Genomic DNA, 26,000 nt, shown 5'->3' with positions numbered 1-26,000 from the left:
AAGGCACAAGTTATGCAGATCTGACCACTTTACCCCATTCAGATCATCTGACATAATAAAAAATTTTCTTAGAAAACAACTCTGCTCATCACTTCTACAAACAAAAGGGCTGTTCACATGGGACCTTGCTGCTGCACATCTAGACAAAGGCAGGGACACACATGTACTGCTGGGTGGTATTTACATTTTGAGTACCACTGGGGCTGCCTGCAGGCTCCCTTCTTAAAATAAAACATGTAAATTTATTCCGTGGCCAAGGGATATCCCTGGAGGTCCATCTGTAGGAGCACCACAAAGCACAGCACAGGCCTGGCCCTACTCAGATAAGAGGCACATGGATCACAACTCTTCATGTACCATGATTTTAGGTCAGGATTGCTCCATGTGCTTCTGCACTGAACATTTATTTAAATTACAGTCCCAGCCCTGACACTGACACTGTCAGTCCATGCAGGTCACCAGCGTCACCTCTTCAGCCTGCAAGGCTCTACAGGGTGCTGGAAATGGGCTGGGGTCTGCCTGTCCTCTGTGTGGATCCCAACCATTAAAAACACTGAAGGAGGGGGCAAGAAACATGTCCTCTGTGTACACAGCAAATCTGCTGAAATTTTTGTCTGTACTGCTAAAATTAGGGTTTATGTTTATCCACAAAAATGCAGAAAAGTTTGTAACACAGAAATTGGTATGTACAGATAATGGAAAGAAATAGGAGGATGGAGGGTGGTACACAGGGGACTGCAGAATGCAGAAAGAAGCTCATCCTGTCTACTGCACCCTTGACCAGGGACTTCGCAATTTTTTCCATTTGTCATTTAAGCAACTAAGGTGAAATACTTCATTCTCTCATGTTGATGGTATTTCTATTTCATGTTATGAACAGCAACTAAGTGGCTGAATGCCCATGTTTAGTTTTCTTCTGAGTCAGCTGTGGTGTATATTGTCATTTTTGTGCTTTCAAAGTACTCTTGAGAAACTATAAGGCACAGAAAATCCTATGAAGCCTCACCTGAAGCAACAGTCCCTGGATGACTTTTTTTTTGTTGACTTTCAAATATGATCATATTTTTCATAATCTCTTATATCTTTATTTTATGATCATATATTTAAAAAAAATAACCTTAGCACAGGCAGTTCCAGGATTAATTCTAGGGACAGACATATCAGAATTCTACTTTTATTTATTGAAATGTTGTTACGTCTTTAATAATAAATCATGCTGATGACATTTAAAAGAAAACAGTGATTTCAGAAACTACTCTAAGTGTGAAGAATTGTTATCAAAGCCCCATTTATGAAAAAATCCTACTTAAAGTTATTCAGTCAAATAAATAATATTCCTGTCACAATTACAGTAGATTAGGAATCACTTTTGTTTAGGAGCACTAGTGTCATGTATTGCCTGAAAAGAATGCTGTTTGAAAAATAAAGGTAACAGTACTGCTTCATGCCTGCAGAAACATAGATAAGAATTACTCCAGACTAAGTGGCAAAAAACAAGTTCAGACACCTTCCAATTATGCATGCATTCAGCATTGGCAAGTAAGCCTCTAGGTCAGTATGAGCAAATTCTCAGCCTTGTCTGAGGTATTTTTGTTTTGTAGTTTATTGTTGCAAATCTTACAGACATTAGCGCTCTGTTAAATAAAGGAATGTAGCACAGTAAATACATCACAACAAAATAACTGGCCAGAAACCCCTTACCCTATCCCATCCAAAGCAAAAAGCCCACTCTTCTCCCCTCTGTCTCTCCCCCAAATCAAACCAGCACAGCTTCATTAGAGAGGTCAGAGACCTGTGGCAGAAAACATCAGAGTAATTACATTCAGTAGATGTGCAATATCAACATTCCAGGCTCACATATATTTATATATATATTTATATTTTTATATAGAGATCATTAAATGTTTACAAAGAACAATATTGTTACAAATACAATACTATGCTTTTCCCAACGCTTTACAATAATTTCCATTCATCCTCTTTACAGAACAATAGTACAACTTCATAGTCTAGGTACTGCGCTAAATATATACAAGAGATCTCAACCATGTTGCTGTCTTGAGAAATACATTTCTTTTAGAAAAGAAGGAAAGCTAGCAAACCTGGAAATCCAAACTGAGACTCACAAGATTCAAAACAAACATGAAACTTCTCAAAAATAAAAAATACAAGGGATGTTTCATCCTTAATGTAAACACTGAAGAGTTAATTAGACTGTATGAAGCAGCAAGGATGAAAGAAAAAGAATTCAGGTCTGTCACTGAAGAAGGAATGTAAACCACTGAAGGAATGTTCCTTTACATCTGTTAAAAATCCCCATATCTGATCTATCAAACCGCTGCAACAGTCTAGAGAACAGCCAGCTTTCCCATTTGAGTTCCATTTTCTTGAAACTCTGTTTAGAGAGTAAAATGGGATTGTTTACAAGACTGCTCTCAGAAGTGTGCACACACTATGGACCTCTCAGTTTAGAAATTTTATGCACATACTGTAACTGAAAAAATGAGATTTTTTTTTTGCTAAGCTCTGGTCCTGCAAGCATTCATTTGCTTAATTTTAAGCACCTATTTAGGATGAACAGTAACTTCACAAACCCCCAGCTGTAAGATTTCCAAAGAAACAGTGGTTTCTTCTCTTAACACATTTGCATGCTCAGATTTTCATAATTTCCCCGTGAAGTGAGCTAAAGACTTCACCACATGGGCTAGACAGAACCACAGAAACAAGTGAAGTGGAGGGCATACACATAGCAGGAACCAGAAGCATGATAACTGTGTCTTCAAGAGTTCACTAAGTTTCCTCAGGCAATTTATGGAAAGGCTGCACTGTATAGAATCTTCTAAATTGTACATGGTTATATACCATATTTACATTTATTACTATATATATGGAAAGTTCTAGAAAAAAGGTTCAAATTACCATAAACCAGATGTCTACAGTTAAACAATATACTCACAAGCCATTAATTATCTTGTTGCATCAGTGAGGCAGCAGAGTTAAGTACTAACCTGGAATACTAACACCATTCTCTTGTGCAATCTGATATTCTGGAGCCTTGGATTAAATTATATAACAACAATAAATGCAAGTAAAATCAAGTCATTGTACATTAATCTCAACACTAAAACATATCCCCTTACTACAACAGTTTATGCACCACTTCATTATGTCCCTTAAATACCTGCTTCCCATAGAAATACAGTTCATCCTCTAACTCTGATCAGGCCATGGTCATCCATGACTTTAGAAAGCCAAAAAATGGACTCCTGACAAGAGCGCTCAGTGGTTCTCAGCCGTGTTTGCAACAAGTGCACATGCACACACCCACTTCCATGAATCCCCATAGCAATGTCTAGGATCATCACTGGACTGCAAGCAACGCTTACATTGCACAGCTCACGTCACAACAAGTGAGACACAAGTGACTATGAACAACACCGCATTTGCAAAGCAGAAGTGGCATGTGGCAGTGTGTTGTCTGCTCTTGTTTTCATCTCACTGAGCCTTTCCATCACAGCAAAACACAGCACAAACTGTTTGTTTAAAAGAAATCAACATACTAGCCTGGACTAAACACATGGTTCAACTTCAGTATAAACACCAGTATACAGTCCTGAAAAAAAGTAACTACAGAGAATGTAGAATTCTCTCACTAGGAAGAAAAGACACTGCTTCTTTTTATTTTGAACCCTCTTAAAAAAACCAAAGGACCCAACCCAGCCCCCTTTTCCCATTTTGTCTCTAGCATGCAACTTAGAGGGTAATCAAATACAAGATTTCATACATCCCTACAGTTAATCATCTTCATACAAGTGCATATAGTACACACATATCTCTTTTAAGTGCCATATATATGGGAAAAAATCACAAGCTAAATTATATAACAAAATAAATAAGTTTATTCCTGCCTCATCCTTTCAACTGTTACCTACATATCATGAACTAAATAGGAAGTCAATAAAATTAGACAGGTCTTTGGACAAAAATATATGTTAAAACTGGCTCAGAGAACAAAATTACTTAGAATAGTCTGCAGATCTCTTATATTCAAACTTCATAAATAGGAAGCACAATTTTAAAAATGTCTATATACACTGGCACACATGGCTATGTGCACCAAAATCGGAATTAAGAGCCTAGAAAAGTGTAGCTATTCAGCAGATCCCCTCAATATTTTTCTTGTGGCTATTTAAAGATTCTCCCCCCCACTTCTTTAACCTCTAAAATCAGGAAGGGACTATAAAACACAAAGCTGAAGAAAACTAGGAGATAGAAACCTGGGGGCAGAGAGAGGGAGGCAGCTGTAAAAAATGCCTCCCAAATTTCTTAGTGTAAGTAATGCAAGAATAACATGCTTCAGGAACATATGGAGTATCTTTTGGTGTCCTACTATCATGAAGAACAGATGACAGAGGGGAATTAAAAGGTGTGTATTTGGACAATTCATTTTACAACAGCAGCATTTACTGAATCTTCATAAGCAGGCAATTTTTCCTGAGGGCAAAATAATCCTTTTGGTATTCTACTTTCCCCACAGACACAAATCTTTAGTACTGAGCTTGGTGCCTGCGAGAAAACATGGCAGGAGAATCAAAGTCACAGGCAGGATATCCAAGGGAACACCTTTTACCCTATACTTCTATCTATTTGGTAAAGTAATTTTTCATTCAGCAACATTTAATTTACTCCGTTTGTAAAATTACAGCCACAGAAATAAAACTGATTATGTAGCATGAAATAGAGCCATCTGTGAATACTGCTGTAAACTATGCTGCTGTTATTCTCCTGTTTTGCATGTGGAGCTGCATGAAGTTTCACTTGTAAAAAGATGCAACCAAAATAGTTCCACAGGTATATTTTGCCCCTTACCAAAATGGTGGGAAGAAGAGGGAAAAGGGATGAAGGAGAGAGTAACAGTGTATTTGTGTCTGTGATGGGGGGAGAGAGAAAGAAATGTCTTTGCAGACACAGCAATGCAGCACTAGAGAGACAAGCACTAATGAGGAAAAAACATCTTCCATGCACACTGTGGTGGTGAGGTGTCGGCTTCAGATGTAAACTGGTTGCTCTTGTGCAGTCAACAGTCTGTACATAGCAGCTGGCATAGTCTTCATATGGATCTAGAGGAAATAAGCCAAATTAATCCAGGTTCCTAAACATGCATACCTCACCTGAAGGACCCAGATAAGGTCACACAAGGCAGGAAAAAGGATAAAACTTGAGAGTTTTCATACCCTTATTAAAGTATTGCAGGTGATGATTTTATGAAAAAATATGTTTAGTATTGATGAACCATCTAAAATTGTCCAGGTCATATTTTCAAGGTATGGTTCTTCTAAAGCATAGAAGTATGGGGCAAATAATGAAAGACATGGTGCACAGGCTTGCTCTCACTTCAGCTTTTTAGGCTTGATTAGCAATGGGCTAATAGAGATAGAACAGAATTCCAACACAGTTTGAGTTGGAAGGGACTTTTCAAAATCATCTTGTCCGAACTGCCCTGTTGCAGGTATCAACAGTTTTCACTAGAACAGGCTGCTTCGAGCCCTATGCAACCTGGCTTTGAACACTTCCAGGGATGAGGCATCCACAGCTTCTCCAGGCAATCTGCTCCAGTGGCTCACCAACCTCATAGCAAAGGATTTCTTCCTATGCCTGATCTAAAAATCTACTCTCTTTCAGTTTAAAACCATTGCCTATTGTTCTGCACTGGAGACCCTGATAAAAGCCTCTCTCCATTTTTCTTAGAAGCCCATTACACATTGAAAGGCTGCTGTCAGGTCTCCCTGGAGCCTTCTCTTCTCCAGGCTGAACAAAGAAACCCCTCTGAGCCTTTTCTCACAGGGGAGGTGCTCTAGCCCTCTGACCCTTTTCATGGCCTGCATCTGTATCTGCTCAAGCAGGTTCATTTGTTTATGCTGAAGGCCCCAGAAGGGGGGGCCTTCATTGTTATGATGAAGTCCTGCACACAGGACTCCAGGTGGGGTCTCACAAGAGCAGAATATGGAAAGGAAAATCACCTCCCTGTTGGCCACACTGTTTTTGATGCAGCCCAGGATACAACTCGCTTTTTGGGTTTCAAGTGTTCATTCCTGGCTCATGTCCAACTTTCCTTCCACCAAGTTCCTCTCTTCAGGGCTGTTCCCAATCCCTTTAGGCCCAGTTTCTATTGATGTAGGAGATTGCCCAGACCCAGAGGCAGGACCTTGCACTTGGCCTTGCTGAACTTCACAAAGGTTACACGGGCCACTCTTCTAGCCTGTTCAGGTCCCTCTAATGGCATCCCTTTCTTTAAGCACCACTGATCATGATGTCAACTTCAAACTTGCTGAGAGTGCACCTCATTCTCACTGTCCATGTCACTGATGAAGACATGACAGATAGAATGCTGGTCCCAGTACAGTCCCTTGAAGGACACTGCTCATTACTGATTTCCACTGGTTGTTACTGGTAACAGCAATGAACTCTGCTATACTGCCCAGACACGTTGCTGGTTCTTACCTCACCAACAGCATTTGAGAGGATGTGAACAATTTTCTCATGGGGTGTTGCTACAACGCTCTGCCCATTGATTTCAATGATCCGATGGCCAACACGCACACCTCCTCGCTCTGCAATGCCTCCTCTCATAAGGCTACAGATCTGCAAGGGAGACCACAAATTTATCATGGGCTGGACAAGGAACAGAGACTTTTGACTACCCGTTTTTTGCCTGCAATATATGAATTAACATTTAAGTGCAGACTTGTAACAGCAAATTCTAAGATGCAATCTATCACTGACTCCAAAGCAAAATTTGTTAATGACGAGTAGCTAATGGATATTCTCTTCCAAAAGCAGAACAAACTGTCACAAAAGGCTGTTTGTGTTGTACATTACATGTCTTTTGGTTTGGAAATTTGAGTGTATGAAGGACCTCAATTTAATAATGTTCATTAGGCAGATACCTTACAACAAAAAGGATCAAGAATAGGCTTTTTCTTTTGAGATCATGCAATGGCTTGGCTAAAGACACATATGATGCATGCTGAAAGCAGACTCTTCCACACATTTTTGGTTTTTTAAGCTGAAACAACTTTTTTATTCCTCTGACTGTAAATTTGTGAATAAGTGGAGTCAAAGACAAAACCTCTTATTAACACAACTTTTACATCTCAAACTTGACAAATGCAAAATCCTGCTTGCTGTAAGGGAGAAAACAGCAGTTTCCCTCTTCTCACACTGAAACTTGACCACAAATGGAGAGGAAATTTCATGTGTGTTAAAGCTTGATCAGAACAGTGGAAGCTACTTACGATCCCATTCTGCACACTGAAGCCCAGCTGATATCTGAGGTCTGGTCTTCTGATCAAGACTGTGGTTACTGGAGGACATCTAACTATGTTCAGTTTAACCCGGGCCTGGTTTTTCAAACCCTGGAAAAAAATACCAAACTGAGAGTTAAACATATAACATGAGCAGAACAAAAAAAAAACCTTGTTAGAATACTGACATGGGAGCAGCCTTGAATAAACAGATCTTTGTATGCATTGTACCAGAATCTGATCACTGAATGCCAGACACAAACAACAGAATATTTAGTGAGATAAGAGATAAAACATCAAATTTTTCTTGCCAAAAATCTGGCACAGTTGTGTTAGGAAAACTAGATTCCTGTTGGCAGTTTCTTCATTTGATAACAGAAATCATACATAAAAGGATATTAAATCAGCTCAGGGGGTCCCAGGAAGACGGAAGAGACGAGGATCTGACTCCATGTTTCAGAAGGCTTGATTTATTATTTTAATGTATATATATATTATATTAAAGTATACTAAAAGAATAGAAGAAAGGATTTCATCAGAAGCTTGCCCAGAATAGAAAAGGATGGAATGAAAATAAAATCTTGTGACTAACCAGACAGTCTGAGACAGCTGGACTGTGACTTGGCCATTAATTAGAAACAACCAACTCAAAGATGAGCCTGTTGCATTCCACAGCAGCAGATAATTTTTGTTTACATTTTGTTCCTGAGGCCTCTCAGCTGCTCAGGAGAAAAAATCCTAAGGAAAGGATTTTTCATTAAACATGTCTGTGACACTCATGGATGCATCACATCAGGGCCCATGGATGTGTAGATTTTGAGTTTGCCAAGGTGTTTGCCTTAAGTAACTCAATTCTCTTTGACCAAGGGAAAATATTCCTTCCAACATTTCTTTACCCTGATTTCCTGGGTCAGAGATTCCTGAGGGCTGGTCTTGACAGCAAACACCAGTCAGGCACTGTTCAGTAATTCTGCTTTGTCTGTGTCCTCTGTCACCAGGGTGTTCCCTTCCTACAGTAACAGGTCCACATTATCCTTTGTTTTCCTTTCGTTGCTGATGTATTTGAAGAAGCCCATCTTGTTTTCCTTGACATCCTCAGTCAGATTTAATTCCAAATGGGCCTTGGCCTTCCTTGTCTCAGCTCTCCTTAGTCTGACAACCTCTCTATATTAATTCCAAGAGGCCTGACCCTACTTCCATCTCCTGTGTATTTCCCTGCTCATGCTTAAGTAATGACAGAAGTTCTTCCTTTACCCATGCAGGTCTCTTGACCCCTTGTCTGACTTGCACATTGGGATGCGTAGCTCTTGAGCTTGGAAGAAGTGATGCTTGAATATCAACCTCCCCTGCAGGGCCTCTTCCCATGGGATTCTATCAACATCCCTACAGAGGCTAAAATAAGCTCTCCTGAAGCCCATGGTTACAGTCTTACTTGCTCACAGGTTGGCCCCAATCTTCACACCTCCAACAAGCCCTTTCCTGTTTGTTGGGTGAGGTCATGCAGCACACCTCCACCAGATGGGATCCTCCACCATCTGTGACAGGAAGATATCACCAGTGCTCTCCAGGAACCTCCTGGATTGTTTGTGCTTTGCTGTGTAGCTTCTCCCGAAGATGTCAGGGTAGTTAAAGTCCCCCACAAGAACCAGGGCCTGTGACTTCAAGGCTGATGTGAGCTGTCATGTAGAAGGCCTCATCCATTATCCTGTAGCACACACCCACAAGTGTCACCCTTACCAGTCTGCCATTTTATCCTAACCTTTAAATTATCTACTCATTCATCATCTACACCAAGATAGAGGTTGATACATTTGAAGTACTCTTCCTCTCTTCCAGCTGAGTTATATCACATTCACCATGAACTCCTTGCTACTAGAAAAAAATTGAATGAGAAAAATTTATTTTTACTGTCAGAGTGGTAAAACACGTATTACCCAGAGAGGCTGTGGAGCATCCAGTCTTGGAGTTACTCAAATCCTAATGGGCACAGCATTAAGAAGCCTGCTCTATTTTGAACCAAAATGTTGGTCTAGTCCAGCTACAGGAGTGACTGCCAGACTCGAGATTGTGTTCATATGGCTCAGTGAAAACAAAAATGTAATAAACCATAAATAAATGCCAGCTTGACCCTTTGTACAACTTCAAGTACTCAGAGCTCTTGGAGATTGTTAAGAGAGATTTTTGAAATTATTAATTCACACAAAATATAAGCCATAAATCCATCTATAAAAAAAATTCACATAAAGAACTAAATGCTTTCTAAAAAATACAGCAACTTTCAGCTTGCTTAATTAAACACCTGCCAATTCCAGTATCTGCTTCTAAATTCCTTTCATACATACAGTAGAAATCTAGGTCCCACTGCAATCAAAGTGTCAGACACTGACTTCAAATGATTAATTCTGGAAAGTAGTGTCTACTGTAGTTAAGGTAATATACTGAAGTCTTTACATAGAGTTTACTACTGCTGATTCTGTTGAGCTGAGCTCCAGATTCAGCAGTGACTTAAGTAACTAAACTGGCATCCTGGCATGATGAACTACCTTGAAGTCTGTTTTCTTGTCAGTACCTTAAACTGGATGTAATCAACATTGGGTGTAAACAGCTGTCCCCACAGTGCTGAGCTCAGCTTGGCTCATTCTTGAAAGTTGCTGCAAGACAATGAATGGGTGTCTGACCACAAAACGACAAAGCTCATGGCTGTGGGAGCTGCATGTACTCCACACTCAGGAGAAAGAAGATCTGAACTCCACCTCCTCCATAACTATGGACTCCTCTCCTCCAGTGAGGAATCAGCAGTGTACCTCACAAGCTCAAGGGCCATTCACTTTCTATAGGCAGATCTTCACAACACCACATACTGCAGAGAAGAGGGACTTCTCAACTTGAACTACACTGTGGGCACAATGTTTATGGAAAAGTCTAAGGGGCTTTTGACTCAGCATTCTAATCCTGAGAGGTGAGAGTCATGCAGAGTACTGGGGATGCCCATTTCTAAGAGGAATTTAAATGTGTAACTTCAGTCATCTGAATTCATTCAGGGTACATGCGCAGAATAGATTTGATACTGTCATGCCCTTACCTCCCTGCTGAATGTGCAAGTTACTTACATGTATTCCCTGGGGCAAAAAAATAATGTCATCCCTAATGAAAAATCCTTTTAATTTTACAGAAAGTGTATATATTTCAGAAGTGGGTGATCTTCAGAAGTATACAGACTGGTAACATAAACTGATCAGAAACAAAAAAAATTGTATTTTCACCACCTTTCTTTGTTTATCTAGTTCCTGAGTATATTTCTGATAGTAGCCAGTACCAGATGCTTTGACAGAAGTAGCATAATCCTATTAGGGAACAGTCACTACACATGGAAAGCTTCTTCCAAGCTCCATCAGTTTGCAATTGGTTTATGGCAAATTAGCAGCAGAGATTACATCCATAATACTGAATTATCTTGTTTGAAGTGCTTGTGACATATGTTTATCCACATAATATTATCATCTTTTCATAGGAATCCTTCCAGCATGCTAAGGAAATCTGAAATTTGGCATATTTCCACCACATTTAATGATCTGCATTTAGGTCATTCATATACATATTTGTTTTCAAAAGTGCTATATGAATAACTCCAGATGTGTGGTTATGAAGATCTGCAAACATACAGATTATCATCTCTTTAGAAAGACAAAATAAGGCTGGCAGTTCCTGCGGAAACTGCGGTATCAGGGAAGAAGTAAAAGGCCTGCAGAAGCTGGAAACAGCAAAGCTGGTTGGTTCTGTATTGACAAAATACTGATGAGCACAATAAAATCTCCATCTGAATAAGGGAAGTACAACTTATCACAGTTTTAGAAATAAAAATTATGTGGGATAGGAAGCAATTACAAAGAGCCTAAATTTGCAGGGTGTTTTGCTTTGATGAAGCTGGCACAAAGATATTTAATACAATTATTTTCTTCCTTTCTTTACAGATTTAAGACTGGTTTTGCCATATTTTCAGTTTGTCACACATGCTGTCATTTCTACTCACTGAATCTAAAATTTCTGGTTCAGTGACCTATGTATCTATTACTCATCAGAACTCAGCATTAACATTTTGGGAAGCCTGAATGGGAAGTCTTTATAACAAACATCTCAGCTCAATTATTAAGAGATAATCCATGAAAGAAAAGAAATAGTTTGTACTTTTTTTTAACATGGCAAATTTATCTTGTAAATGGAAATTTATTTTTCAATTTAAAAAAATACAAAGTGAAAGAGAAATTTGCATAATACAACTTGTTACCAAAAAGTTGCCTAAATGAGTAAGTCTAACAGGTACATTGCTAAAAGTCAGGGAAGAATGCTGGTATAATGTACCACCAGCATTACATTATGTGTCTGTACGTGATGATCTGCAGAGCTAGGCAGGACCATTTCAACAAATAACTAATTTCAACAAATAACTAATAAATAACTAATTAACTTCAGAGTGTCTCAAACATTCTCTAGTGATGCATCTTTCCCACTCTTTGAACACTGATGTTGAAATACTTATTCCTTTGTATGCTACAGCTGCTCTAGGCACTGTTCAATTCCAGATGACCTGCAAGCTTCTCACTGTCACATACTTTTCTGACAACTAGAAGAAAGCTCTTCCAATTAAAATGCCCCACTTATGCAAGTGAAGAAAAGAACCAAATAAGCAAAGCACTTTGAAGTAACTTGGGCAAAGATGCCACAGAGGGTATGTCTTAAAGTTTAAAAGCTTTAAAAATAGGTATAAACAAACAAACAAAAAAGCATTTACTCTATTTCATCCAAATACTAAGAAGTATTTGACATCTAGTAAGGCTTACGACAATATTAGGCACCTGTGCCTCCATTTGTGATATAAGATTTCAATATATTGTGTACCTGATAATATCTTCCTTCTGCACAAAATATTCCCTTGTGAAGTTGTGCACAGAGCCCTGGGACACAAGTAAATAGCACAGCAGTCTGGAATGGCACTGGATGTTGTCATTCTGGACTTGATCAAGACTTTGACGCTGCCTCTCAAGATAACCTCATAGCCAAGCTCAGGAAGTGGATGGTGAGGCGGATTGAGAAGTGGCTGAATGACAGTTCAGAGGGTTGGGATCAGTGGCACAGATCTATTTGGATGCCTGTATCTAGCAGCATCTCCCAAGCTTCAATACTGGGCCCAATCTTATTTAACCTATCATCAGAGATGGAGTGCCCACTGAGAAAGCTCACTGATGACACAAAAACTGGGAGGAGTGGCCGATACCCAAGCGCTGTGCAACCCTTCAGAAGGACCTTGACAAGCAGGAGAGATGTGCAGAAAGGAACCTTCTGAAATCAAACAAGAGCAAATGCACCTGGGGAGGAATAATCCCAGGCCCCAGCACAAGTTGTCCATGAGCTAGCAGTGTGCCTGTGTGGCCAGGAAGGCCAATGGTGTCCTGGGGTGCTTCAGGAAGAGCACTGCCAGCAGCTCGAGGGAGGTGATCCTGCCCCTCTGCTCAGCCCTGCTGAGGCTCCTCTGGAGTGCTGTGTCCAGTTCTGGCCTCCTCAGCACAACAGGGACATGGAGCTCCTGGAGCAGGCAGGTCCTGTTGAGGGCTATCATAGGGGATTGGTGCACTTCAGCTTAGGAGGAAAAGGTTTACCGTTGGACTCAATGATCTCAGCGGTCATTTCCAATCTAAAATTGCCACAGTTCTGTGAAAGGCTCAGGGAGCTGGCCCTGCTCAGCATCGAGAAGAGACAACTGAGAGGGGACCTCATCAATGATATTATATTACAACACTTTCATTGGTCCCAGACAGAAAATTGGTGCAGCATAATTCACACTATTTTTTCAGATCATGAAATGCAAACTGCTATGCAAACATTTGGCAAGAATTTACTTCAGTTTTATACTTTCTGCTTTTCAATTATGTCTCTTTAAAATATGTAGCTTCCAGAAACATTTTCCCTACCTTTATAATGCTCTGACATGTTGAGAGTGGTAAACCAACCAAGCTGGTCCCATTGATTGACATGATCTGGTCCCCTATGTTCAGCTTCCCAGACTTCTCTGCCGGTCCTCCATGCATCATGTTGGCTATGATAACGGTAGGCAAAATGGATCCCCAGCCAGACTCCACAATCACCACACCTAGAATTTCTCCCTTTTGCTTTTCAATGTAAACCTGTATAGTAAGAAAAAGTATTTAAAAAAAGAGTTTCTTTTACACCCATGGAACTAATAGCATCCCCGTCCAAACGTTCACAAACCCAACAAATATACCCCTTTTCATTTGCAACTTGCCTTCCTAATTCAAAGGCAAAACAAGATAGGGTACATGTTTTACTACCTTTCATTTGCATTCAAACATTAAATGACACACAATACAGACTCAGTGCTGAACACCCCTCAGAAGTAATTTCTGTTTATGAAAAGAAGAAATTCCAGTGAAGGAAACCCTGGTGCCATGGGCTTGGTGGACAAAGCTAAATAAGAAGAGACTGCACGACTTTACAACGTTGTATTGGAAAGACATTACCTGTGTGTTCCAGTTGCACACTGGTTCATTTTTATCAAGCCAGCTGCAAAGCCTTCTGGCACACACAGTTATTTAAAACCTGGAATCAATCATGTTCATAAACACTGCTGCTTCTATAAATTTTATGTTGTTCACTGTAATTTTTTTTATTGTATTAATCTGTTAATCTGCTTTAAGTTCGCATTCAAACATGTCTGAAAATTGCTTGGTAAAAAGAACAGAAACAGATGGTAAATCAGTTGACTGCAGATAAATTTGGGGTTCACTGTTTGCATTTGAAACAGAACTGATGACAGGGTGGTCTATTAGGGAGGATATTCTAGATCAACTGAGATAATTTATAGGAAGTATAAATGGTTTTTTAGTTTCTGCCAACACAGGCCTGCAACTGATAAAGAGCAACTGAATATTTGTGGGGAAAAAAAAAAAAAGATACATACATCTTTGCAATTTTCAGATTTGGAGAAGTGAATCAGATCATCATTGTACATGTCCTGGGTATTAAGCAAGTCGCTATATTCCTTCTGGCTAAGGTCTTCTGGGTTGATTCCATTTGCCCTCAAAAATTCTTGGTAGGCCACACTAAATGCTTGACCTATGGACTGTGCAATCAGCTGCGCCTGTAGCAGTTCCCAGAAAAGGGAAAAGAAAAGAAAAAAGTGAAACATTCTGATGCTCATGTCCACTGACAGTTTCTGTTACAATCACACTGTAAAATGGATCATCCAGTTGATGAACCTACAAGTTACTACACTCCAGTCTAAAAAATATTTGTGCCTTACAAATTAATTTTAAAGACCCACAAAATCTCAACACATTCAGCTCTGCCATGAATCTAGCTCAGTAAGCAATTATAAATTACAAATATGAGAAAGAAAGACATCCTTTCACAGGTAAGAACTGCTAATGTAAGTGTAGAGATAGAGCCACTGCAGTGGCTGTGGGTTGCACCTATCATTCCTCCCACACATGCTGCTCCCAGATGGCACTCCCTTCCAGCAGAAGCAATGTCATTCTCTGACAAGCAAGCAATGAAAAAGAAAATGTCAACTAGGAAACACACAACCACATTTAAAAGGGTATTTCCAGCTTTTCCTACCATCCTTTACAACACTGACAGTGACTACTCCTATCTCAGTCTCAGACAAAAAAGGAAATAGGCAGCAACTAGAGACCAGATCAGGCCCTAAAGTAACTGCAAATGGTCATATGCATCTCCTCCTTCATCCTGCTAGTACCTTCAGCCCCTATCCCCTACACTTATTTCCCTCCTTCCAACTCACACGATCCTGGGAGTTCTCTACCTCCTTCCTACTCATTCTGTCCTTTGTGAGCACCCTCTTGCACCAGCAGCTTCTCAGAGTCTTGTCTGCACCCAAAGCCACCAAATGCACCTCTCACTACACTGCATTGCTCCCACCATGAGCGGTTTGATTCCTGCAGCTGTGGGCCTGAAACTGGGCAGCAGGCAGATGTGGGGAAAGCTCTGTGCCAAGCAAGGCCAGAGGGATGCCCACCTTTGACACAGCAATCATGGTCAGGCAAATAAATGGCAGGAGAGCAAAGCACAGCATGGTGCAGAGTACTGCTTTGTACAGGTGGAGAGATTCACCCAGTGAGCACTGTGTGGGGCACAGGAGGTGGCTGTGGTGTGCATTGGAACACAGGGCTGTCTATGGCAAAGACAGGGAAGAGAAATAGAGAGCTCCACAGTTCACAGTGGAGGCCTGACAGAGTACTGGTAACGAATGAATGCTGCTCAAGTGTACTTTTATACAGTCTGATGGCCATTTTTAAAGTCCAGTTTGGTCCCTAATAAAGGAAAGGTTCCCAACACAGAAATAAAAATGTTGTATCTTAGCTCAAACTAGCACTAAACCTGCTGATGAGAACAGCATGATTGCTGGTGCTGAAAAGACCAATATGTAGACCAGTAGTATATTACCAAAGCTAAGATCAACCTAATTTTGACAGCAAGGACAGCAAGAAAATGGGAAAACTGCACCTCCATAACTCAGTAATTTAAGTGAAGAGTGCAGACTTTACATTCATACACACGCATCTTCACTCCCAGAAAGAGATCAGCTCCCGCTTAGACACCCAGCATTTGGACACATCACTAAGGTTCAACTCATTTAAAGGTACACCTCTAAATAGCTGAAAATCTGGTGCTGTCCTCTTTAGACAAAGACTCATCCAAGCAGAGACATGTTCTGGCCAACACCCACTCACAGGCTTACAGCATCTGTTTCACTTACTGTGTAGATTCTGCCAAGTACCCAGCCATCCCAGAAGAAGAAAAGACAGGTTTTATAATATAAACAGGCCACATGACTTCACTGGAGGTACAAAATCTTTGAAGCTGCCATTTTGCTGCTGCTACAGTCCTTCCATTCTGACTGTTAGTCACTTCAAAATTTGAGATAAATTTGGCAAGTTACCTGTAAGCTACATACCATGACGAAGGAGAGCTGATATAATCTGTAGTTTTTCAGCATATTTTCCCCATCAATGAGCAATGCTTTTATTGGATCTACAGGCATTTTACAAGCCAGCTGGATTTACAGGCACAGAGAAGATCACACAGAATACAAATACAGGCTGATCTAAACAAACCATAGACTGGGAAGTTCAAATTTTAGCTAGCCAAAGTATTAACAGCAGCCTAGGAAACGGATCTGGAAAGCATGGATCATGCAAAGGGTCAGACCACCCCATAGTAAAGGAAAATAAGCCCAAGACTCTGGCACCTGACAGTTTGATTTCTGCTTTTTCAACTGGCCAGTAAAAGAGCACACAGTGTCCAAACTTGTGACTAGAAACACAGGAACAGCAGCCTCAAAGTGGGTAGCATGTCAAATGTTATTAAGCAAAAAATACATTGGTTACTGTATTTCACACCAGATTCTTAAAAGGCTTTACAAAATGGGTTGACAAAACATGTTATTTTGTGGAAATAATCCAGAATTTTTATACGCTGTCAATTTTGGTCCAGGATTACTTTCATCAGTGCTCATCCTCACTTTTTAACTTCAGCATTGGGTCATGTATACACATTCATGTGCAATAATATATTCAGATAATATATTCAGACAGAGGTTTAGAGCAGATTACATTAAATTATTACATAAAATCAGCTCCTTATTCAAGAAAACCTTCCCATCTCATAGTCCTCGCTGTTCACTGTAGTTTGGAAGACATGGAAGATACTGGTATTCTTACTTACTTCTCTTCAGTATGTTAGTTTCCCAGATTACTAGGGCTAACTTGACTATGATCCTAAAAACTGCATATCTAATCACTTCAATCTAGTAAATTTGATTTTACTTTTCAGTTACTGAAAGTTACTTTTAAAAAGTACATAAAATCGGCAAGTTATAAACACTGATTGTGAAGACAGGAGATCAAGACCTGTGTAAAGTAACTTAATCCTGTGTAAAGTACCTTAACTGTGCCGTTGATTAAAATTTAGTCATTTATGTCTCTATTCAACATATTTTGGATTGCTGAAATCACAAACTTTCTTTGCTGGCTTTTTCATATGATGACAGTAACTACAGCCCCTATACAAAACACCTGAAAAATAAAAAATCATCTTTCTTGTATGCATCAGTGATTGATCCTCAATGCAAGACTTGGGATTAGAATTTCCCTATGAAAATAAGCCTCTCTGATAGACTTTCCCTCTCCTATGCAAAATTTGAGATGGTATTTGTAACTGCAGCAACTGGACCCTGCTATCACTGTTACTGGAAGGCACTAAAGAAACTTTAAAAAAGTAAGCATTTCTACAAACACCAACTTCCTGTGACATGTCATGTCCAAACATATAGATGGCAGGCAAGTTCCTCTGCTTAGATGAAATACTGGGTCCAGTTAAAAAGCAAACTGGACCACTCACAATGGGCTTTGGGCCTATCAAAATTGCTTACTTTTCCACTCCTAGAAAACTACAAGACAGTGTAATTGCTTACATCCTCAGACTCAAAGACATGACAAATCATTTTGTACTGCCTCTTTCCATCTTGAGAGGGGTGAGATGCTTCCACATTATCCTGGGAGTTAGAGCGTGGCATTCGCCTACGAGCCATCAAAACAACTATATTTCCTATATCAGCAATGTAAGAAATGGTCCGCAGGGGATGATCCATCATGGTTTCCTGGGGAATAAGAAAACCAACATAAGCAGCTGCTTCAACTGGGTTCTTATTGGACATCTAGTATCATCAAAACACACAAATAGCTGTAAGACCCCTGCTAGGTGAAATCTGTAACATCTGTCATGCATTAAGGGAAATAGAACAGAAACCAAGAGCTTCACTTTCCAAAAATAAAACAAAGAGAAAGTTTTACAGGGTTTTTTTTCTGTGGAAAAGTACATCAAGACATGAACTGCAGAACCTGCACATGCTGAGCATGTATGTGTACAAGACTATAAGCAAATTATTGCAGCTAAATATTTTGGGCTACTCTGGGCACAATCAATACTTGATGCAGCATGGCTTAGAAGACATAAGCTGACTGCAATTATCTTACCCACAAATTCTAATTATTTCTATAGACAGACACACTGAATAATTGCTTGTATGACGTGGCACTTGACCATGGATTTCTGCCTAGAGGGGGAATATAAGATCCAGCACATTTTAAAGACAAATTTTAACATGTACGTGAAAGTCTATTCCGGTAGTCTTTTCCAACAATACTAACAAAGGTGTCTACGTCTATACCTGTGTGTCTGCATTCAGTACTTTTATTCTCTGTGTAGAAATGAAGAGGTCCACTTCAGTCATGGGTTGAGATTCACCTTCTGGAGCCTGCAAATAAATGGATTAGAGTCAAACAAACAATTAGCTAACATACTTACTAATAATGATGTTAGTTCACATACAGGGGTACAGTAAGACACAGTACCAGAACAGCAATGCAGGATAGAGTATTAGACTGCAGAAGCAAAAGATAAACACAAAGATGTGGAAACTATATCATATATGTGAAAGTGAATTGGGTATTGTTTGAAAAAAAAGTTAACCACACAAAAGCTTGCCTGCTATTTTTCCTGATTCAGTAAAATTATACCTGACTGCAACATGAACTATAAAGATTTCTTGAAAAGTAATATGATTTTACCATTTTCTGCACACTATGAATCCCACTTCAAATAAGGTTTTCATACAAGCCATAGAAAGGCCTAATAGTATCTCCTGCCTGAGGAATTTCTATTTGGGCTAGCAGTGGCTGCTAAGACCAATGGAAAAACCTGTACCACAGGAGGTACTGTTTGAGCTATTCATAATGCAGTTCTGGCAAGAAGACCTTCACAGTCAGACAAGATACTTTTCAAGCAGTAACCCACTTAAGAAGTAATATTTTGTTAATAGAAAGCAAACATTTGTAATATTTTTAAATTACACTTGTTAAAAAGTAGTTGAAAGCTCCACAAACAAAACTTATTACAAAGATGAATCAATCTCAGTATATTACTGTATGTATAGACATAAACTTTTTTTTTTGCATCCAGCAATTTGACATCTCTGTGAGTCAAACAAAGCACTCCAATATAAAGATTAAATTAAAATTAAAAAGTCTAAAAAAAAAAAGGTAAAAAACCCCAAAACAAACAAAAACCCCCCCACACTCCATTTTAATCCATAATCTTACAATGTTTAAACCTTTGCCATGTCAGTCCTGATTCTTTAATATGCATTTTGGGTACTGCCTGTAACCATTTGATAGATCCAATCTTTCTTCTATTTCTAACATGAAATGGCTAATGAGAAGCAACAAAAAATGGCCAATCAGGCAACTGATTTCCCAGGTATGTCATGGTGGCTCAGAAACAAATCTGAAAAATCCTTGCTGGATGCAGAAAATAAAACCACAAAATAAAAGAAAGGGAAAAACCCTCCCAGAAAACAAAAGAACAAGCATAACACCAAGCTGATGGAGTTTGTACTGCACCTTCTTCCTGCTTTTGGCTAATTTCTGGGCCATCTGCTTAGCATGGAACAAACAGAGACAGGAGAACAGTTAGAGAAGAACTTGCAGAGACTCCAAGTCACGCAGGAATCTATAAACTAATGTCAGGGCTCACAGACTACTAGCTGGTCTAAATTAGTCCCTGCTTAAATTAACTTCCTCCTTGTTTTTTTAGCTTAAAAAATTGTAAAATTTCATGTTTAGCACAATTAATTTCAGAAATGAAAAGAAACAGCACCAAAAGAGTCAAAAAGAACACAAAAGGATTTTTTTTTCACTTAAAATGTTACTTGCAACAAACAAGGTTATTTTGAGTGTAATTGTTTTTGAGGCTTGGTGAGGGGAGGATCGTTTAAGAAACAGAAGAGATCTTCCCCTCACTTACAGCAGTGTAAACCATTACAAGAAGTTATTTCTTTTCAAGGTACACCGATGTAAAAGGTGAGTGAAAAATTGTATGCTTTCTTTATTATTACACGTTTTTCACATCTCATACTTCAACAGACTTAAAAAAAAAATCAACCTCCCTAACACTATGCTGCTTTTTCCTGGAAAAATGAAATGACAGAAGGTAACTGTCATCTTCATTTTCTCTTTCTTCTGAGCAAATAAATCTGCACCAATGTTCACACAGTGAACTGGTCAACAAATCTTCCTGTGACACCTACACAAAGATATGTCCACACTATCACATTTTTTCAAGCAAGCAGTGGAGCATGTGTTTCAGCTCCAGAAACACCTTAAAAAACATTTCTACTAACAACCCAAACAAACATAATTTTTACACTCTTGAGTCATGAATTCAATCATGAATTCAAACCAATGGTGAACTTATCTTTACAGACCTGCTCACTGAAGGAATGCAATACTCACCAGGCTGGCAATTAGCCCTTAACTTCCAACAGTAACAGGCTCTTTTTAATTAAATTTACAGGCATGCTCATGGTGGGAAGGATGCTTATAGTTACAAGCTTCCAACAGACTCACCACTAGCTACTTCTACAAAGAACAAATAGGAGGTCTGAATCATAAGACACATCAAAAATTTTAATACTGATGCTCGAAACTTAAATCTGTCAGATATTGTCTAAACAAATCTGAAAGCAGCCACTGAAAGGTCAGGCCACGCTCCTTGTTTACAAATGGAAACATTCTCAAAATAGCTTTTAGTCACCTTTTTCAAACTAAGAAGTATTTTATAGCCTGGTAGGTTATTTTGCAACAGGTGATTGCAAACTATTGTAAAAGCTGCTTACATGGCAGGCTCTTCATTACATTACTCTCAAATTAAATTAATACTCAGAAATAATATACTTATATTGAGTAACAGCTGCCTATCATACACTGGGCAAAGAGGAGACACTCCTTAGATAGAGCATTTAGATATCTTTGCAAAATCAATTTTTTCTTCATCACCCTTCCCAAACTTTAAAATTATGGACCTCCCAAAAGAAGAAAAGTATAGGCCAAAATTAAGAAAAAGGGGGCAAAAAAAATCCTTGAGCGACAACTTTAAAATGCAGAATAAACAATTTACCAAATTATACTATAATTCAATATACTGAAAATTCTGTTCTTCAAATTGAAGCATATTGAAGAAATACTTTCAAATATTTAATAAAATAAGGCAATGATATGGATCAAGCACTTTTAGTAAGTGACTTAACACTGCACGGAAATGTCACAAAAGAAGTTATGGTCCATGAACAAAGAAAAAAATTGGGATAATTCTATGCAAGACACTTTATTAGACAAATCCTCTTTATCACCACATTATTTTGCTAACTCAAATCAAAGATTATTTCTGTATTTCTAGAAGAAAAAAAAAAAGGAAACAGAATATACCTAATCCACATAATTTTTTTAAATATACAGAATACAGGATTTTCATTCAAGGTAAATTAAATGTATTTATTTATATAGATGCAATTTCCAAAATTACAATACATTAAAACCCAACAAGCTTCTGCTTTTGCTACAGAGAGGTCCTAAGTTTATTAAATCCATTTAGTCTCTACAAAAAATGTTTTGCAACTCAGTAAGCATGGAGAGGACACCCAGTGTGTGAAAATGTGTGAAATACTAAACTAAATATCCACATATGCATTCTATCTTAAATTACACTCAAAAATTAAACCAGGTATTACCTAAAAATGTTCAAACCTACCCCACAGCACGCTAAAAGTGCCTCCTAATGAAATATTCCTAACTACATTTGATGAACCCCTTCAAAGCAGTGGATCTGTTTTAACTTAGCTGGACTTCACAGGGATGAAGGCCAAGCAAGAAAACACCCAACTCTTGTACTTTCATCTGAAAAGATACTTCTTAAAGAAGAAGCCTAGAGAATTGTTTTCAAAGTCTGTTCATATTCCAAATGAATGAATATGTGGTCTGAAGGCTCTGCTAAAAGGAGTAATTTAGGGATTAGTAAATTCAGACAGTACACACTTTTGTGAAGGTATAAATAACAGGGCTCAAACAAAGCTCTTCACCTCTTTTTAATACTCAGCTTCAAGTCTGTGTATTTTAAAAGCTCATTCTTACTTTAAAGCTTTGTTTTCTTCAACAGTGGAGAAATGGTTGACATGCAACAAGAAAGGCACTCTGTAAACAAACATGAGTAGGGCCATAATTTACACATCTAGGATATGGGATATCTGATGCAGTGATGAATCTGGCAGCAGGAAGTCCATCTGTCATAATGAATTTCTCTCTGAACTGATTAGCTTTAATGGCAACCAGTAACAAAACCAGCCAAAACCAACCCTTATAAGGCAAGAAGCCTAAGGTGCAGGGGGATTTAAAGCCTGTGCTTTACTTAGAAGCAGAAAGCAGTAACTGTCCAAGAAGTCTTCTAAGGTAATGTGTACATTACAACACAAGTCAATAATTTTCTGAAATACATCTAGATTCATAAAATTAAATACACCAGTTAGGGTTTTACCAGGTCACAGATGCTATCACTTGGGCCTCAAGCCTGAGGCAAATACACTACAAGAAAGGATATGCACGCCTGCTGATTTCCACAGATGCACAAATTATGGCATTAATGAGTAAAATGCCTTAAATAGATTTCTTCTGTTTTGATACACAGAAATGCTGAGGCATAACAGAATCCTCAGAAGACTATTTTGTTAATGAATGTCTACGAAATATGTTTTGTATCAGAGAAAGTTCTATACTCTTACACCTTTTAGGCCCAGTTTTTGTTTTTGTCTACCATATCCCTGCAATCTTTTTCTGAAGTGTATTCCTACACAAGCTTTACCTTCTAGGTGCAAACTCCCAGTGGTTCAAATTCCACTCCTGATACCTATTTCCTATGACAGCTGATGCTAATCTTTCCTTTTACCCTCCAGTGACGTGTCCCTCCTGGATCCAGCCTCACCAAAGCCCTTTTTTCCCTCCCTTACCTTTAGTTTCCTGTTCACTCAAATCAGACAAGTTTTCTCACACACAGAAAAGCATCAAGAAGGAACACAAAGAGACTGCTAAACAGAAGGCACAGCCCTGTTTGCTCAGAGCAGGAAAAAAACAGACTCTATAAGAAAAACTCTTCACTTCAGGTTTGGGGAGAACACACCAAGACTTGCCATTGTTGAAAAAGCTGCATAATACCTATTTTTAAAGAATGTCACTTAATCCAGAGTTGCCAATGAACAAGGATAAATCATTCGTCTGCAAATGGTTCTGTAGTTCAAGATAGTGAAGACTTCTGCAGAGATGGTGGAGTATAATCTCTAACAGGAAGGCTACATTCCCACCTTTTCTAAAATGTGAGTGTTTACGAATTTCAGAGACAAGGTTGCAAGAGCTTATGCATTTGAACATCAGCAAAATTACAGTTTTTGGAAGTTATCTCAATGGGTCTATTTGGAGCTTCTGTTTCAAAGTTACATACAGAGACTAAACTGAACACCTGCCACTGAAAGCAGCGGAAGGAATAAAAGGAGTACGAAGCATCAGCTGACCTTAACAGACAATATTATTGGTCTTGCTGATAACCTCTCCTCTTCCTCTCTCTTTTATATAATTGCACACTAAATCTGGTTGGAAGTCAAAATAAAATATACAAAAGAAGAACATACAGATATTAAAATAAGAAAAATTCCCAGAGTGGGTTTTGTTGATTAGCTGAATTAGCAGAAGATGAAGCTGTGTGCTTACTAGCCAGTCATGTACGGGTAGTGGGAATGCTGCAGCATCCTGTACAACTGTGCAATACTTCATCCACATACCCTCATTTCAGCTGACAATGTCATAATTGTAACTTACAGTACAGCAGCATTCCCATTGCTGGAAATGGCCTGTACAGAAATCAGATGGAATTTCTCTTTTGAAACAAAATTTTTCAGATTCCAGGACAAAGGACAAATTACTTTTTCCACGCTTCTCTTTACCATCACAGGCTTTTTCTTTTTTTTTTTTTTTATCTGCAAATCAGCTCACAGCTGTTATGTGTGGAGAAACAAGTGTCCACAACAGGGTCAAAAATAACTGCAGTCACTACAACAGTAGCAGTTCCATTGAGTGCCAGAAGCAGCTGCAATACTTACTAGTTATTTCCTTAACCTGTTTTCCCTCCAAAGCCAGGTAATATATAACTTTGACCACCACTCACTTCAGATTCTGGTTTAGTGTACACAGCATGAGTATTACCATAGGGAATTAAAACGACCTGGTAACATCCCCTTATCAGTCTTGTTCCATAAGCAGCATATGCGATTTATTTTGTAAAGGAAAGGTGAGGCACCTTTCATTCTGAAACTACAGATAACCCCACCTGAAAAAATTACTGCATAAGAAAGAAGTTCATATCCACAATCATAAAACAGCCATAGAAGCAGCAGCAGGAATTACTCCTCACCTTGATCCTGCTGACAGCTTCCTGAGCCTGCATCATTCTCACATTCTTGGATGGAGTTTTATCAGAAAGGAGTTGAGTTGAACCAAGGTAATTGGCAGCAAAAATTATTCCATCAATTAGGTCTTCAGGATCGCAAGGTCCAGGAACTGTAATACAGGAAAGCCATCACTGAAGACAATCATGGTGAAACACAGCAAAAGCAGAATTGTGACAACTTGAGTCTGCACCTGATGGCTGCAAATCCTCCTCTGAAATTCTTCAGTTTAGCATGACAAAAAGGCAACCAGCACTTTCAAAGGCACTAAAACATCAAACTATAATAGTATCAAAATTTGTGGTGGGCTGACCCTGCCCACCAAACCCCTTCTATCGCTCCCCTCCTGAGAAGGGCAGGGGACAGAAAATATAGTGAAAGTCTCATGGGGCAAGACAAGAACAGGGAGAGATCACTCATCAGTTACTGTCATGGGCAAAACAGACTCCACTTGTGGAAACTTGTTTCATCTATTACTGATGAAGGCAAAGCAGAATAATGAAAAAATAAAAACAGATGTTACAACACCTTCCCCTATCCCTCCCTTCTTCCTGGATTCACTTTTATTCCCAATTTTCTTTATCTCCTGAACCCAGAAGTACAGGGGAATGAGGGCTGTGTCAGCTCATCACACGCCGTCTCTGATGCTCCTTATTCATCATGGCAAAGAGGCCTCACATCCTTCCTCTGCTCTAGAATGGGATACCTCCTACAGGAGACAATCCTTCAGAACAGATCTACTCTGGTGTGGACTCCCTATGGCATCACAAGTCCTACCAACAAGCCTGCTCCAGGTGAGCTTCTCTCTCCAATGGGCCACATATCCTGCAGGGAGCCTGCTCCAGCCTGGGATTTCCATGGGGTCATAGCCTGATTTTTTGGGGCATCCACATAATCTGGCATGGGGTCATCTAGAAGCTGCTTGTGGGTATGTGTTCCACTTGGAGCTCCACTGGCTGGAGGGGCACAACTGCCTCACCATGGTATTTCCCATGGGCTGCATGGGAACCTCTGCTCTGGCACCTGGAGCACCTCCAGTCCTACCTACTCCACTGACCTTGTCTTCAGACATCCCTCTTTGACACATTCCCAGCCCCTTCTTCTCTGGCTGCAGTTGCTGTAGTGCAGAGTCTTTGCCCCCTTCTTAAATACATTATCCCAGAGGTGCTACTGCTGTCACTGATGGGCTCAGCCTTGGCCAGTGGTGGGTCTGTCTTGGAGCCAGCTGGGGCTGACTCTATCAGACAGACAGAAAGCTTTCAGCAGTTTCTCACAGAATA

General features: G+C 39.4%; 1 protein-coding gene across 1 annotated transcript in view; it reads right to left on the bottom strand.

The window, feature by feature from the left end:
• Window positions 1–1,860: 1,860 nt before the first annotated feature.
• The window catches only part of APBA1 (amyloid beta precursor protein binding family A member 1), a 79,973-nt gene continuing 55,833 nt past the window's right edge, over window positions 1,861–26,000 (bottom strand). Inside the window, exons 5-13 of the mRNA XM_058823298.1 lie at window positions 24,687–24,832; window positions 19,799–19,831; window positions 18,568–18,654; window positions 17,812–17,997; window positions 14,278–14,457; window positions 13,271–13,483; window positions 7,296–7,415; window positions 6,502–6,642; window positions 1,861–5,120 (exon numbers count right to left, since the gene is read on the bottom strand). Of these exons, the coding sequence (XP_058679281.1) occupies window positions 5,049–5,120; window positions 6,502–6,642; window positions 7,296–7,415; window positions 13,271–13,483; window positions 14,278–14,457; window positions 17,812–17,997; window positions 18,568–18,654; window positions 19,799–19,831; window positions 24,687–24,832 (1,178 nt within the window). The 3' untranslated portion in view covers window positions 1,861–5,048. The remainder of the gene's footprint in view (window positions 5,121–6,501; window positions 6,643–7,295; window positions 7,416–13,270; window positions 13,484–14,277; window positions 14,458–17,811; window positions 17,998–18,567; window positions 18,655–19,798; window positions 19,832–24,686; window positions 24,833–26,000) is intronic.

This window comes from Ammospiza caudacuta, chromosome Z (assembly GCF_027887145.1).
Source record: "Ammospiza caudacuta isolate bAmmCau1 chromosome Z, bAmmCau1.pri, whole genome shotgun sequence".
NCBI classification, from domain to species: Eukaryota; Metazoa; Chordata; class Aves; order Passeriformes; family Passerellidae; genus Ammospiza; species Ammospiza caudacuta.
Note: the sequence above shows the minus strand (reverse complement) of the source record. Positions and strands in the feature narration are given on the sequence as shown.